At 33.3% G+C, this 15,397-nt stretch overlaps 1 protein-coding gene across 2 annotated transcripts in view; it reads left to right on the top strand.

Moving 5' to 3' along the window:
• Positions 1 to 439: 439 nt before the first annotated feature.
• Positions 440 to 15,397, top strand: part of LOC128215553 (uncharacterized) — an 84,872-nt gene continuing 69,914 nt past the window's right edge. Inside the window, exons 1-3 of one of the 2 annotated variants that reach the window (XM_052922238.1) lie at positions 440 to 684; positions 2,635 to 2,733; positions 15,315 to 15,378. In XM_052922238.1, the coding sequence (XP_052778198.1) occupies positions 669 to 684; positions 2,635 to 2,733; positions 15,315 to 15,378 (179 nt within the window). In that variant the 5' untranslated portion in view covers positions 440 to 668. Of the gene's footprint in view, positions 685 to 1,776; positions 1,905 to 2,634; positions 2,734 to 15,314; positions 15,379 to 15,397 lie in introns of those variants that run through there. The other variant, XM_052922239.1, reaches the window with a different exon arrangement.

Here is a 15,397-nt window from a genome sequence, read left to right as displayed (position 1 = left end):
TATAGATTATTTTCATCTAGATGAAAAAAAACCGGTAGTATTGTGTATGATATCTTAATTGATACAAGCATCTTTATTAAAAGTCGCAATACGATAAGAATAAACATAAGCTCATCGACCTATTTTCTGAAATTTGTTTGCATATACATGGCGACAAATTACAAATGCCACATTCTTTTACAAATACAGATGTAACACTTATAGCTGATCAAATATTTTTCTCAAAAAGAGCATTTTTTTATCAAGAACAACAAACAGCGATTGGTGTGTCCTTTGTCCTCAAGGCATTCGTATGCATTATTATTCTATTAGAATCTATACAAGCACAGACGTTCTCTGGCGGTGTCGCTGTAGAAGCAGTTTCATGAAGGTGTGATAATTGTACGATATTTTCAATAGAGTAATCTTAGCGGTATTTGCAGTTTTGATATAAAATCTCGTATTTTTCGCAATATGACCGACTCTGAAAGCGTATCATTTTTACGCTCACTCTAGCCTATCTAGTGACAGTAGAGTGACTGGGAGCTTTGAATGCATGAACGAGTGCAGATTGGATTTGTTATAATAAAATGTGTTTGAAAGTGGTATTTCGAGTATAAATGTGTTTCAGTGTATTTCGTTATATTTTTGGATATTAAATGGATTATTGATGAACAAGAGATTAAACAATGTCTTCAAAAGCTGGTAGGTTGTTTTGTTTTCACTTCAATATTTATAGATATAAATCGACATGTCTTTATGTATGATAATGTTTGATTTTATAACTGACTTAATTTTAAAAGAGAAATTTAAGTTTGAACTTTTAAATCAAAATATAATGCAGGTTTTAAGTATGTCACGCTTAATTTACAACGCACAAAGCCTTTACTATAGTCTTTAATATCCTATTTAACAGGTCTGCTGGTACAAAAACCTGTGTTGACATTGTAGAATAATGTAAACAATCACGTCTGTCTGTAGGACGCTCCTGTTTGTTAAATGTTTTATTGAATTCATTCTTCTACTCTTTGATACTACGAACATTTTTTGTACAAAGGTATTGCCAGTTTTTATGACTGCACATATACATGGAGCTGTACATCATAACCGAAGTGCTCACCCGTCTCACGATCCCCACCACCCCGGCCCCCGAAATTATTCCCCCGCCGGGTTATGTAGTCTTCATCACGGACCTATATAGGTCCATGTCTTCATATATTATCTATACACTACATTTGTTACCACATGATTGTGTTTTTCTTACCGTAAACATATGAATATACATAATCATATTTTTCCGGGGGTTAAAGTTACCCATGGGGCGGAATGTGTTGTGGCGTCGAGGCAGCGAGTTTATGGGTACAATGAAAACCGTGCACGTGCGCACAAGCACGTCACTATGGCTCCCAGTTGAATTGCGGGGGATAAATACAGGATACAAGGGAATAATGCCAGTATATGATTAATTTAATTAATAACTTTATTTGAAATGTAAAAAAAAAAAACGTGTATACGTAGTTCTCTTTTTCTACGAGTAATGTGAATCTGGTTCGAATCTCACTGGGGTCGGAACAAGTGTTGGCGTTATGATTCGTATGTTGGAAATAAAATTTTATTATCGACAATCAATGTGTTGTAACAATGTTCGAAATCATTTTCCATTATTCCATCAACAAATTTATCATTAATTATGCAATGCATCTTTTACCAATAGCTACCTGTATCAGGTACACATTTTTATATTTTAATTCGATGTTGGTACGAAATATATGAGCACGAATCGACCTCAGCATCAGCAACACATCGAAGGAAACATTTTACAGTGGAATGAGATAGACTAAAACTCCGCTGACTCTTGGACACAGTGTCATTTATCAACGATTAACTTACACTACTTACATTTGGGTCGATAAGCAAGACAAGTGGTGACATTTTTTAAAACTTTATGCCAAGATGAGCCATTTGTCACAAAATTTCGCGGTTTTAACATTTTTAACACACTTGAAACACTGACCTTTAAACAAGAGGTCCATGCTTGTAGTAAATCATTAGTCTTTCGAATAATGAGTTTTATTTACATGGTACTTGTCCAAATGCATTCAACACATCATTCATATTCTGACGGGGGAGAGTGTATGGCGGGCATACCCCGAGGCAAAGTTCCTATGTGACAGCTGCCCCCAACCCTAGTCTAAGGTCAACTTTGGAGGAGCAGTGTGCCTGGTGTCGGCTCAAACCCATGACCAGCAAACTCTGCGGGCGGCTGGTTCTTCCCGGCATATCATACACTTCTACCCCAATTAACCTTTCAGTCTGACTAAGTAATGCTTACTGTTGAGGAAAAGTCTGCCAGGTTGGGGGCTCATACCCTCAACCACCAGAACACAAGCAAAGCTCTTTGTGGCTGAGCTTACGGGGTGGCTGGTTCTTACCCATACACACAAAAGTACAAACATTGAGCTATGTATAAATGATGGTATACATTTAGTTCATTCACATTAACATGGGTATAATGTTGTGTATGGAAATATAAATATATATATATTTCTGCATGATAAATTCCGACTTTCAGTATACATAGAACATGCAGAATGGCATATATCAGGATATGATAACCGGCCTTTAAATTATATATATGCAATAATTATATTTCAGAGGCCGCAAGCTGGTGGAGTGTTGGTATCGGCACAGAGGAGAGGACGCAACATGAGCTGTTATTCTTTAGTCAGGGACCAGTTGATGGCTACCTCTCAGGTATTCATGGTCAAGAAATGGTTCCCATTCTCAGTTGCTTGCATTTCTGAAAAGAAACACATCTTAATTTGAGTTAATGTCTTTTCTTTAGTGAGATTATTAATTTAATATCATATAAGGCAGCAAAAAGGAAAAGAAACAAATGTTACCCATGTAATAAAGTCTTATTTAATCAGATTTGTTTACTAAAATGGACTAGATCATCAAGTTTAATATATATAAATTGGGGAAGTTAAAAAGTGTTCCACGTTTCGTTGCAGGTGTAAGGGGATAGAATATTAAAAGACATTATGATCTGGCAAACAAAATATTAAAGGCTGAGGCACAACATACATTAACATTATACATGTCTCAAATTAAGTATAAATTGCACGTTAAAATCACAAAGGAAATGGATGGTAATTTAAATAATCGGGGATTTATCTACTAACATATTCTTCATCCTGCATTTTAGATTCAGAGTATTCTTTTGCTATGAATATTATATGATCATGGTGTAATATTTTTCTCATTAGTTTGACATGAATTCAATTATACGGGTTGAATGAAAACTACAGTTAATGAAATCAAATTTCTCAAATCTTGCAGTCTTGTTGAATGTGTGGGACAGAAATTAATGTAGAAGGCATTTCATGGTACAAAAGGTGACTAACATAATATATTTTGGACATAATTTGTATTTTTATCTTTGTATACATCTTAAAAGGATACACTAGTTTATGGTATTAAACAATTTTCATTCACAGATTTCACATCAATTCATCTCTTGGTTGACTGAATTTACGTGGTTTAAAGCTGTAAATTTTGGGATAGTTATCAAAGTCGAGCAAAATGGGTCTATTTACAGTTTTTAAAGACTTGATATTTCTTGTGTTGCAATTCAACAATATTTTGTTTTAAAATGAATTATTTTTGAACACTTGCTGAAACAGCAGTTAAATCAATTGGTTGTAAGATAAACAACTCTCGACAGGAAATTTTGTTTTGAGGAAATTTGATAATAATAAACAAGTACTTGTTTGAGTTTCACCACATGTTTCGAGAAATGATATCTTCATTGCTACCGATGTGTGGACATGCTATTTTACGGTCATGTTTATGCAGATTGTTCAATATAATTTATTAGCCGCAGTAAATAAACGCAACAGCTTGCCGTTTTCATGATCCATGAGAAATCTTGAATGGTACAGTCTATCAATCAACTAAAGAGAGAATGAAAACTGAATTGAGTTGTAAAGCTTATTCATATTCTTAAATCGCAAGCTTAAATCATTTAGATATTCAAATTTATAATGAATAAGGAAGTTGTCGTAAGAGTTATAGACAATAACTGATAAAGAACAGATATCAATAATTAATTCTATGTGTCAGTGTTAAAAACAATAGGGAATAGTCATTGTCTATTTTTGGTGTTCATAAAAACCATGAACTCAGTAAGGTTGGCATGTACAGCCAGGCGCCAGCTGAATTAATTGTTTAGAAGACCAAATATAAATAATAGCTGCCGGTATCTTAGTGTTAAGCTAAATGTCCCCCATTAAGCAGAATGTATGCACAAACCCACTATATTAAAGGAAATAATGACTAAATGGAACTTTGGCGGTCTTTTTAATCAGAAGCTTTTTTAAACGGTAAAATCGCTGCAGCTATCTTAGTAGTGAAGACATGAGTGAAATGTAGAGAAATGTTGAATTTTAAGCTGTAACACAAAGTTACAGTCCATTTGGTCTTAAGACATATGCTGGGGTAACGTCAATGGCAGTTATCAAAATAAGATTTTGAATGAACAAGCCTCAAATGCTAAAACTGTTTCTCAGCATCCAAAATTACCAAGCCGTACTTTATAGAATCTAGAAAGCCTGGAAAGGACTTTGCCAGTGCAGGGCTTGCGGGCTTGTGCTAATTTTGACCACTGCAGTGTAACAGTTCGTGAATGAGTAATACATTCAGTTTATTACAAATACATGTACTTTATATTCATGAATATTTTGATTTTGGAGTTTTATTAATCAAACTATACAGCTGTATCCACATTGTTGGGTATATGTTGGCATTTAAATTTCAAAAGGGTAATCTTATGAGAGTCTTAAGTGTTTAAATATTTTGATAAGTCATTGAACTGATTGCCATAGCTAACCTTAACCTTCTCTGAGATAACATGTATTTTAGGAATTTATATGCTTGTATAACGATAACCTCAATGCTTTCAAAGAAAACTATCAGTTCATGACAACGATGTGTTAATCCTTCGCACAACATTGGGATACGGTAGAAACTGAATAGTATCAGAATGGTCTATAATTGAAATCTTAATGATTTTAATTAAGTCCTAGGCCCAATTCTAATAAAGATTGTGAGGCTTTAAAGATCATCAATTTCCAGGTGTAGATCAGTTTTGGCGTAAACTGCGTTTCAATAAAAAAAATCGTAACATCATTTATTATCTCAATTCAGCCTGTTACTTATCAGGTGTCCCTAAGCATTCTTAAGCAGTGTAATGTTTATGACTGAAAAAAGCTTATTGAAGAATTGTTTAATAGAAGCATCTTAAGTTAAAATCGTACCTTTTTCTCAAATTAAAAAAAAAACTGTTTTGAATCACTTGTAGAAAATTTTTGCCTTATAAAAAAAATGTATATTCTGCAATCTTGTTTCTAAAAATGGTAACATCATTTTTATGCATTATCTTTTTTCAAGAAATATAACAATTTAAAATTTTACCCTCAGAAAATTTGTTAAAAATCTGAATTAAAGTCATGCTTAGATATTTGAGATATGTATTTTGATATGTTTTATTTTCATTTTTATCTGTATTGTATGACCTTGAATTTATCTTAAACGTAGGCCTGTGCACAAAGGGTACTTTCTCATAGCCTCTCAAAGAGGACACCAGTACTGGTTTCTACTAAGAAAACGGACTCCAACTAATAGCTGTCTTCATCACAGAGGTTTTCCCATTATATATATATATATATATTTTAGTCGATGCACTATATGTAGGGTAAAAATTTACCCTCGTGGTCTTTTTAATTAAGCAAAAATAAATAAACTGAAATAATTTTTCATTTTATATAAATGTATTAACTGAGTTTTTAACTTATGTGTCCTATGTTAATGAATTGTGTTTTATAAAGAATTGTCATATTAATTGTCTGTCAAATTTGAAATTAGCAACTACAGTAAAGTATGAGTCAGAAGCAAGTTCAATCCTCATGATGGATTAGCTGTTTTTGTTGCATGTCAATAAAGAAGGCATCATTTTGGGATACTTGTTAACCATTTATGAGGTTTTTGGTCATATAACTCAATTCTTACTAAATGGGAAACACAATATGAAATACAATATATTATTTGTTTATATCCTGACATGCAATAGTTTATCCTTGGTTAAAGGCAGCCAAGTTCATTTAGCAAACAACAACAGAAGAATAAAAAAATACTAATGTAATGGAACTGTATAAAGTATCACAAAAATATAAAAAATAATTTGGAAATTGCCAAAAATACACAATATGCAACAATTTAACAGAGATGGGGGCTAATAGATTGAAGTTATATATTTTTAAATGTATTTTGGTACTAGTGCGTACAGTTTAGGTACTCAGGTAGTGTTATATACCTTCTGAAAATAAAACTAGTCATTTCGTATGGAGTTTTTTTAAATGTGTTCATTTTTGTCATTTTATTTTGCAATTTTTCTTCAACTTTAGCACTGATAATGTTATCAAATATACAGTACAAGTCAAGTGTTTCACTAATTAGGATTTAAAAGGCTTATAAAAGCATTTGCCATTGACTGACTATAAGAAAATTTCAAAATCAAATATATCAGAGTCTTCTCCAAAAAGGAAGGTCTCTTTATGGAAAATACTGCTGGGATTAGTGCCTGAAACTCTGAAAGGGGGATAAAATACAATATTCCAGAGGTAATTTTTTTTTTTTGGAAAAGACCCTGTATTTCAATGCAATTTTCCAAAAGGTAGACGCCTATTAATGGTATGGGGAAAATTCTCTTGATGTGTTAATTATTATCTCTCCATCAGTGAAAACAAGATTTTTATCAGAATTTCGGGTGTTTAACATTACAAGTTATGATTCAATATAATAACCCTAGAGATCTTTGTCACTTGTTCGGTAGTGAAAATTTATCAAAAGTTATATTTGGGTTTATCTTAAATGACAAACAGTATTGTCATCTTCTCAGATTTTTTTGTTGATAATAAGAGTTAACTGAAGTTTTTGTAAAGAATTATGGTTTATTGCACTTCGGCTTTGTCGGTCATATATTTGAGTGCGTCTGGAATGTGATGTATAAAGGTTGACGAATAAATGAAAATTATTTATAGATTTTTTTAACCTTGTTATTATTCATCTAGTACTGAGCCTTTTGCATGAAATGGTTTGATGATTTTTATGAAAATATTGTATTTTCATTCTTGCTTTCAATACAAATATCTTTAAGAATTAGGTTAATTACCAGTAGTGTGGCATTCATTCATGTATGTAATAAAAGAGAATTTAACAGGAATATGTAGGTTTCATAATCTTTCTGTGTTAGATTAATATTTAATTCAAGGGCTTTCATTTAGAATTTACAAGTGGAAGACTATGAACTTCCTTGCAATAAATTTGGAAAGATTTTCGCCCAAACATGGAAGTTCAAGTCTCTTGAAATGGGGCTTGACACTAGCGGTAGCCCGCCGTTCCTTGCTTGAAGACTAAACATTTCTCCATTATTGTACAACATTTTGATAAAATATGAAATATATACTTTCCGGTCAAAACAAACCAACTCAACAAAAGTGCAAACAATTCATTTGAATGAAGTGAAAATGTGGCCTTAAATGTATTATTAACATCAGATTAGGGTCAGTTTGAATTTCCAAGCTTTTACTCTTGAAAGTTCTTTTGAAAATGTTTGAATTTTGTATACTTTCAATTACTCAATATTGGAAGTTATACCCCATTTCTCAGGGAGGAACATATAACACACTCCCTGAGTATTGATAAGGAATTCTACAGGGAATTGTGACCACATTATATATAATAATGTAGACATGTAATATTTGCAGAATAAATCAACTTCCTGTCATGAAACATAACAGTAACCCCTATTTCTTTCAAATCAAACATGTTTTCCACATACTAAATGTCACGCAGCCTCCCTGATCGGTGGAGCTGGGAGGAATTAGTCTCAGGTTTCGGATAATAGGTAAACAAATCACCCGGGTTTTCCTGTGTGTCATTGTTCGCATTGTTGTTATACGGCCCATGTAAGGTTGTGCTTCATTCTGTCATTGTTCGCAGTGTTGTCGTGATACGGCCAATGTTAGGTAGCGCTGTATTCTGTCATTATGTCAGTTTGTAAACATCCAGCTTCATCAATGCCCTGGTTGGGCCAAAAAAATAATTGTATAGTAAGGCCAAGGGTTACAACTTGTCCAAAAACAGACATTTAGTTTTAATTATTTATTTTTTATTTTGGCATAATGTAAGGATGATTGTCATCATTGGGTCGGGGAGTAATGAGGTAACATCAAGTAGTTAAAGGACTAGACAGCAGATGATACAACTGCAGAAAAAAAGAAAAATGGTAAAAAACTAACATAAAATTGATATCGTTTGCACAATGCATCAAATCTGTTTCACTGATATTGCTTTCTAAACATGAACCTTTCAAAGTTTTTTGCTTATCCCGATTTATTTAAAATAGCGGTATATGTATCTGTACTTATCACGTGACTTTCACATGCTAATTATGCACCAGTCAATTGTAACCACGGCCCCCCCAGGTCCGGGGGTATACCGGCGATAGCCGGGGAAATGGGCCGTGTTTTTACCTTTCAGGTGGCCCCGCAGTGCCGGGTGAATGTGGTGGTTATGTCTTTGCTTTAAATATAACGGGAAATGGGCCTTACCTAGGGTCCCTGGGGTGCGGGGGCATTTTGCGGGGATTTTACCATCTGTTTCGTTCCCGCAGGGCAGGGATTTTAGCCGGGGTTGGCTGGACCGAAAGTCCCCGCTATTCCCCGGACCTGGGGGGCCGTGGTTAAAATTGACTGGTGCATTACACACACTATAAACTGGGAAACAATAATGCGCTATTTTTAAATGGGTTAACTCAGCTTAGAGATCGACAAAATACTCTTTTAATGTGTATTTTCGTCCCCAAACTGGCTTGTATTGACAATTCTTGGCTTGTAATGAAAATACTGAGTTTGCCCATTTTGGAACCATCAATCTTGGGTCTAGTCCCTTTAATCTTTAATCTAATGCTTTTTAAACTACTAATTGAAACTGACTCAGACAAATTAAAAAAAAAAAAAATGAACCGAAGGGTCTGCCTATTTTGTACGTTGTGTCGGTAAAGGTTACCTAAACCAGAATAAAAAAAATAAGGCCATGTGTGCGAGAGACTGGAGCAGGGTTTACTTGACAGTGAAGCCAGTTGTTTCTAAATGTAGAACTGTATAACCCGCAACATGAAATTCAAAGTTTTTTTTATATTTTGTGTTAGTTTATTGTAGTTCAAGGTTTTTATACACAAATTATGTATGTTTTATTCTAACTGGAGGCATTCATTCTGATATATTATTCATTCTTTATAATTATATCCTCCCAAGGCATTTTAAGTTTTTAATACTTATATATTCAGGAATGTTTAAACAGACTGACTAAAATTGTAATGAATTAATACATTTTTTTTTAAGGATGTGATAACAAAATGGTTGAAGTAGGATTTAACTGTGTACAAAATAGTCTTGCATCACATATCCTGAGTTTGAACTTTGAGCCTAGTGAACTATCGGACACTTTTGTTTATGATTGGTAGAGTAGTCATTTCAAGAATTTAGATGATCATAAAATTATGGTATGAGGCATGATGATGCATGTTTATAATTGATAAAATTTGGAAAATTTAATAGGGGTTAATACGCACTATAGGCTAGGGCATGCATATCATTTGCAGAAAATGTACTTTTTTATGATATTGATGTGCTAAAAAATGCCTTTATGGGCAATATAAATCCTGGAAAAACATGGCTAATTGAGCCCTTAAAGACGGATGGGCTTGCACAGCTGTAATTTGGTCTTGCTAAGCCACTGAATTCTTGAAATACTTTAAACTTGTCCTGAGTATATATAATACCACACTGTATGATAATACTCAAATGGAAGTTTTGCTCTAATGTTTTTTTTATGACTCTTAGCACGATAAGAATTCTATGATTGAAAATGATCCGAAATTTCATTCAAACCCTCAGCTGCCTATAAAGTTTCTACAGATATAGACATGATGTATCGTCATGCAATAGCATGTCACCTACTTCACCTAATATGACTTTAATTGCCTACAATTTGTAGTGTCACATTATGAACATTCAAACAGAAAGACTTTACAATCCTGTCATGATAAAAAAGCTATTTGATATATGTTGCCTCTGCTATGAAGCTGCCTGTATTTTTGAGGGTGCTAAACAGTATTAAACCCTGTTGAATATAGGCCATTGTATCGTTTTTTAGGTTTTCTTGTTATAATAAGTCCTTAATTTTGAAGATATGTCGATGTTGAAATACAGCAACTGATACGCCTACAATTAATGTTAAAAAATGTGACATTTATTGCAAAATTTTAAATCTAGAATTAATTTAAATGTATTAATTTACGATTGAATGAACTGTTGGGCTATACACCACAACAGTTTAAGTCAGCGTTGACCATTCGAGGTCAGTCGTCCAGTGTCCTCGAGGCTGTAAGGACAGATTACAATCTTTTAGTGTATCCCCTGCAGTGTGACATCATCATTGACAACAGTCGTCAGTACACGCTATGGCTACTTAATGACCCCTTGCTTTGTACGAAAGAATGTGACAAATTGTCACTAACTAGCAAGCATCTTGACATATTTTTTTCTATTCTGTTTTAGATATGATACTATTCAGAAGTTGAGGTCATTCTATTGAGGAGTAGGTTGTGAAAGTGTCAATTGTTTATCAGGTCTGCTTTCACTGTAACCAACTATTTAATAAAAGTTATCTTAGGGTGACATTGCTAAGTTACTTTTCAAATTGCATACTGCCTACAAGAGGCCTGAGTATTACAAAAATATACTTAAGTCAAATCTCAGTCTCAACTCATTTTACCACATTAAAAATATAGTATGATTCAAAATCTTGAATGTTATTACTCATTTTAGGAACCTTTTTCCTCATAATTTATAATAATATATGTGTTTATAAAAACCTTTTGTCAATATTTCAAAGAAAACTTATTCAAGAGCAAAAAAAATGTTTTTGAGTAATTGCTAAAAAATGAGAGGTACTCGATTATATTTTTTGTTGTAGGATATTTTTTTTTTTTTTTTATAAAGTTTTAATAAACATATTCTATGCGAGAATGGGTTTTTACAGTTTTGAAGAACTGTTGATGCTATGAAAAAAATGGTTGAGATTGAAATTGTGATTTGCCCTAAGTATTTTTTTATAAAAAAATGGCCACATTGCTTTTTGATTTTTTTAGAATTAAAAAAGAATAATTGTTTGTATTTTTATATTGCTGTCACACCATTGTGGTTGATTTGACAGATTGTAACAAATCACTTCTAAAAAATCGAAAAAAAAAATCTCTTGCAGTTTCTTTGATGCAAAACTGTGCGCCCAGGAAACCACAAGATATGCATTAAACAAGATAACTTGTGTACATTCCTTGCAAAAATAGAAGGTTGTCATTGAAAAACCCTGTAATTTATTACGTCTCGTATTTCAAGGAAAAACAAAGTCATGCAATCATGATAATTATATATCAGATATATCAGTTATTGTAGCCTAATCAACTGTTTACAATTTCAAACTCATTGTTTGTAAAAATAAAGGAATTTGTTTTCATTGAATGATTTGACGCATTTTACAAAACAGAATAAAACAATTTTTGCAGCGTGAAATGATATCGTTTGGTGAATTGATCAAATCAAAACCCTTGTTATCTAAGGGTATGATGACCTTAAAAAATAAATTTAAAATAAGGCAACAATAAATAAATAGTTTGTTTGACTTGCTCTTTTTTGGGTGAATTAATCAGGATCTTATACATAATAAATAAACTGAAAAATTGTTGATTATCATTGGCCCACAAAAAATGCAAACACCAAGTATATGCTTCCTTTTAATTCTGAGGCTTGTATTTTAGTTTAACAAGCAAGCCTTCGTGGAAAAGAAATATAGACTGACTGAAATATACCCCATGAAAATATTTTTTGGTGCATTCGACAGAATCGATCTACATGAAATTATTGAACAGAAAGTTTGATAAATCCTCAATTGTCAATGGCATACACAAAAATGCAAACACCAAAGTATTTTAGTTTAGGAAGGAAAACCCCTCACTTAGCTACCCTCTAATAACTAAAAATGTGTAAGTAGGGTAACGCCAAAACAAACTGGGTGGCCAAGGCTTTGACAAATAATATAAGTACATAATATTTTAATGTACAGTTTTATTTAGTTCTTGTGATCTCTGGATAACCCCTAAATATGCTTTTCACTTTAATATTTTCAATGATTTGGAATCCTTTTGCTAAAAATAAAGCAGTAATGAAAACAGCAGAAATGTGATTAAAAGTCCAGCAAGGATATAGTGGGCCTTGATCTCATTAAATGTCTCGACTATAAGCTTGCTTGATCATATAGCACAGAATACATACATTATTTTGGTTTCAACCAGAACTAAGTAAAATAAAAAAAAACACAGCAAGTGCGAATGGTCCAAACCATGGCAACCATTGTCTTTGGCAACGGTAAGACACGGTATGAAGCGAGGAATTGATGTGAATAGAAGTCTAAACGCGCTTGGTCAATTGTCCAAGGTGTTTGTTGGAGTTGGTAATCCATTGGTACTATTTACTATTGTCGAAATATACAATCCCTTTATTAGCCAAGTGTATAGTTCAATGACAATCAGTGTGATGCTAATTGATCAAATGTTTGTGCTTCACCATTGAGCTTATAATGGTTTTTAGTATGAACTATCAAACCACGGTCTGGAATGCTCTACCGCCATAAGCCCCAGTCAAACAGACAATTTGACCACTTAATATGCAGCCTCTTGGTAACAAAAAATGGACATTTTGTAAAGATTTTTCCGATGTCTCTGAAAGGCTTTGCTGAGGCTGTTGCAAATATGGTATACATGGTTCCACCAGTTTCTGCCATCTCCAGTCTACGTTAATAAAATCAGTCATCATAAGGTTAATTGTATCCCAGTCACAATGTCCATTTGGCTGGGTGTTTAGCTTTCATCAGGACCTGTAAAGACTCACTTAAAGGGACTAGACACCAGATGTTATCATTGCAAGGAAAACATTGTCCAAAAAATTGCTATGTGTACAACGCATTGAATCTTACCTACTGATGTATCATATCACTTATGACACATGTATCTTTCACAGCTTTTGCATATTTTTCCAATTCAAAATTTACTGAGTTTGTCTACAATGTAAAACCCAGTAAATTTCAATATTTAAATTTAAAAATAGTGTTGGTATTTGTATCTGTACTTATCACATGACTTTTACATGTTAAATATGCACACTATATAAACTGGGAAACCATTATGCGCTATTCTTAAACAGGTAAAATCAGCTGAGACAGCAACAAAATATTATTTTAATCATGTAAAATGATGCATTACAATCCCCATTTTGTAATGATATTTTTAGGCTTGTTCTGAAGAAATACTGTGTTTACCTATTTTGGAACCATCTGGTGTCTAGTCCCTTTAAGGTACTTTAATGGTATTGGCATGTGCGTTCACTGTCACTAGCCACATGCATACATTGCATACATGCACACCTTGCAGATTTCTATGGAAATGTACAAAACATAAGGTTTTTTGATTTATGTTGATGAAGTAGACTCTAGAGTAATAGATAGTGTATATCGGAACAATCATCAAATAGCCTCTGAGCAGATTTTACATGATATGCATAATTTAGCATTGATAACAATATCACTTGAACATAAATATTCAATTTAGAGAAATGCAAGATAAATGTAGACAGATTTCATGATTTTCTATTACCAGTATGTTGAGGACATTAAGGTAAATATGTTTTTTATTCAACATTAAATTGCATTAGTGGATTAAGCAGGAAGGTTGTCAAGGGGGCTGCACTGGTGCCCCCTCTCCCCTCCAAAACTGTCCAAATCAACCTTTTTGTGTCAGTAACTCGGAGAAAAATATTGATGAAAGAAATACAAAAATGCACCATTTCAGACTGCAAGTAGGCAAAATCCCTTGCCAAGTTTAGGATTAATTCTGAAATTAGGATTGAGAGCTTGAACTGCAGACTATTGTGCAGTAGGAAGTACCTTCAAAGGAATATAAATGACTTGAAACACTTTTATAAGGGGCCTAAGCCCCTTTACCCCCTATTCGGCTTGAATCACATATACTAAAGAAGATCTATTTTTTTATTGATTATTATCAGCTGTTATCATGTATGTTTTGGTTATGGGGGAGGGTACGCATGTTCAAATGAGTGGACCTTTTAGTCAAATCCTCCACTGGGTACGTCTCTGAATCATGTTATTATGATAAGGCTTACATATGGCTACATGTGCTAGTATCTTCCAAGAATTTGTGGTCCATTGAAACAGAACTGTTTTTGTTTTAGTTTTACCTGTCCTTAGAATACAATCTACATTTTCAGCCAATCACATTGCAGACAAGCAAGCATTTAAGTACTAGGCTTAATTATTAAGAATTCCAACTTTCTCTGGTGTTTAAAGCCTGAAGTAAAATCTTAATGATTAGAAGTGCTCATTAGCTACGCTCATTCTGTTCTGCCCATTCTTAATCAATAAGATTTTACTTCATGTCATGAAACTATGACTTACTGCTCTGATTTCCATGCAACATAAAATTCATTATCATGCATTAATTTTGAAATGCACATCAGATATTTCACTATGATTTACTTGATACAAGAACTTCAGTCTCACCGAAATTAGCGCAAATATGCAGACTGAAGTCAGAATGATTAATTACTATGCTGAAATGTTAAATGTTAATTGTTGTTTTCCAGTTTTCTTCAAAATTTAAACTAAACTGAATATGAGTAGGCTGGTACAATGGGAAAGTTGAGGCTTGTTTACTGTAGTATAAGCGTTAAAGATATGACAGCTGTGTCAGACTGTCATGTAATTTCCTTGAAAGTGGTATTGGTGCTCTCTCACACAAGTGGTTGTAGGTTTGAGCCCATTCAGGAAAATGCTGTCTTTACTTCTCAAAAATATCACAAGTACTGAGGTTTCTTCCGAGGACACAGATTCGAGAGTGATTCCTTTCAGTATTAAGCTGTCTTTAACAACCATGCTAAAATAAATAAGTATAAACTTAATTCAAATGTCGCATATATATAAATTAAATTGAAGTCTTGTATATATTAAAATGAAATTGATGCCATGTATCCTGTAGGTAAACTAAAGTGATGTCATGTGTTATAAACTGATTTATTTAATGTATAGAAACTAAAAATTGATGTCCTGTATATAAACTAATTTGAAGTAACATTTATTTTCAGGGGAACGAGCCCGGGACCTATTTCTGCAGTCACGCCTTCCTCTGCAAGTCCTCAGCAAGATATGGTGCGTTCTTTAGCACACC

Source organism: Mya arenaria, chromosome 13, assembly GCF_026914265.1.
Source record: "Mya arenaria isolate MELC-2E11 chromosome 13, ASM2691426v1".
NCBI lineage: Eukaryota > Metazoa > Mollusca > Bivalvia > Myida > Myidae > Mya > Mya arenaria.
Note: the sequence above shows the minus strand (reverse complement) of the source record. Positions and strands in the feature narration are given on the sequence as shown.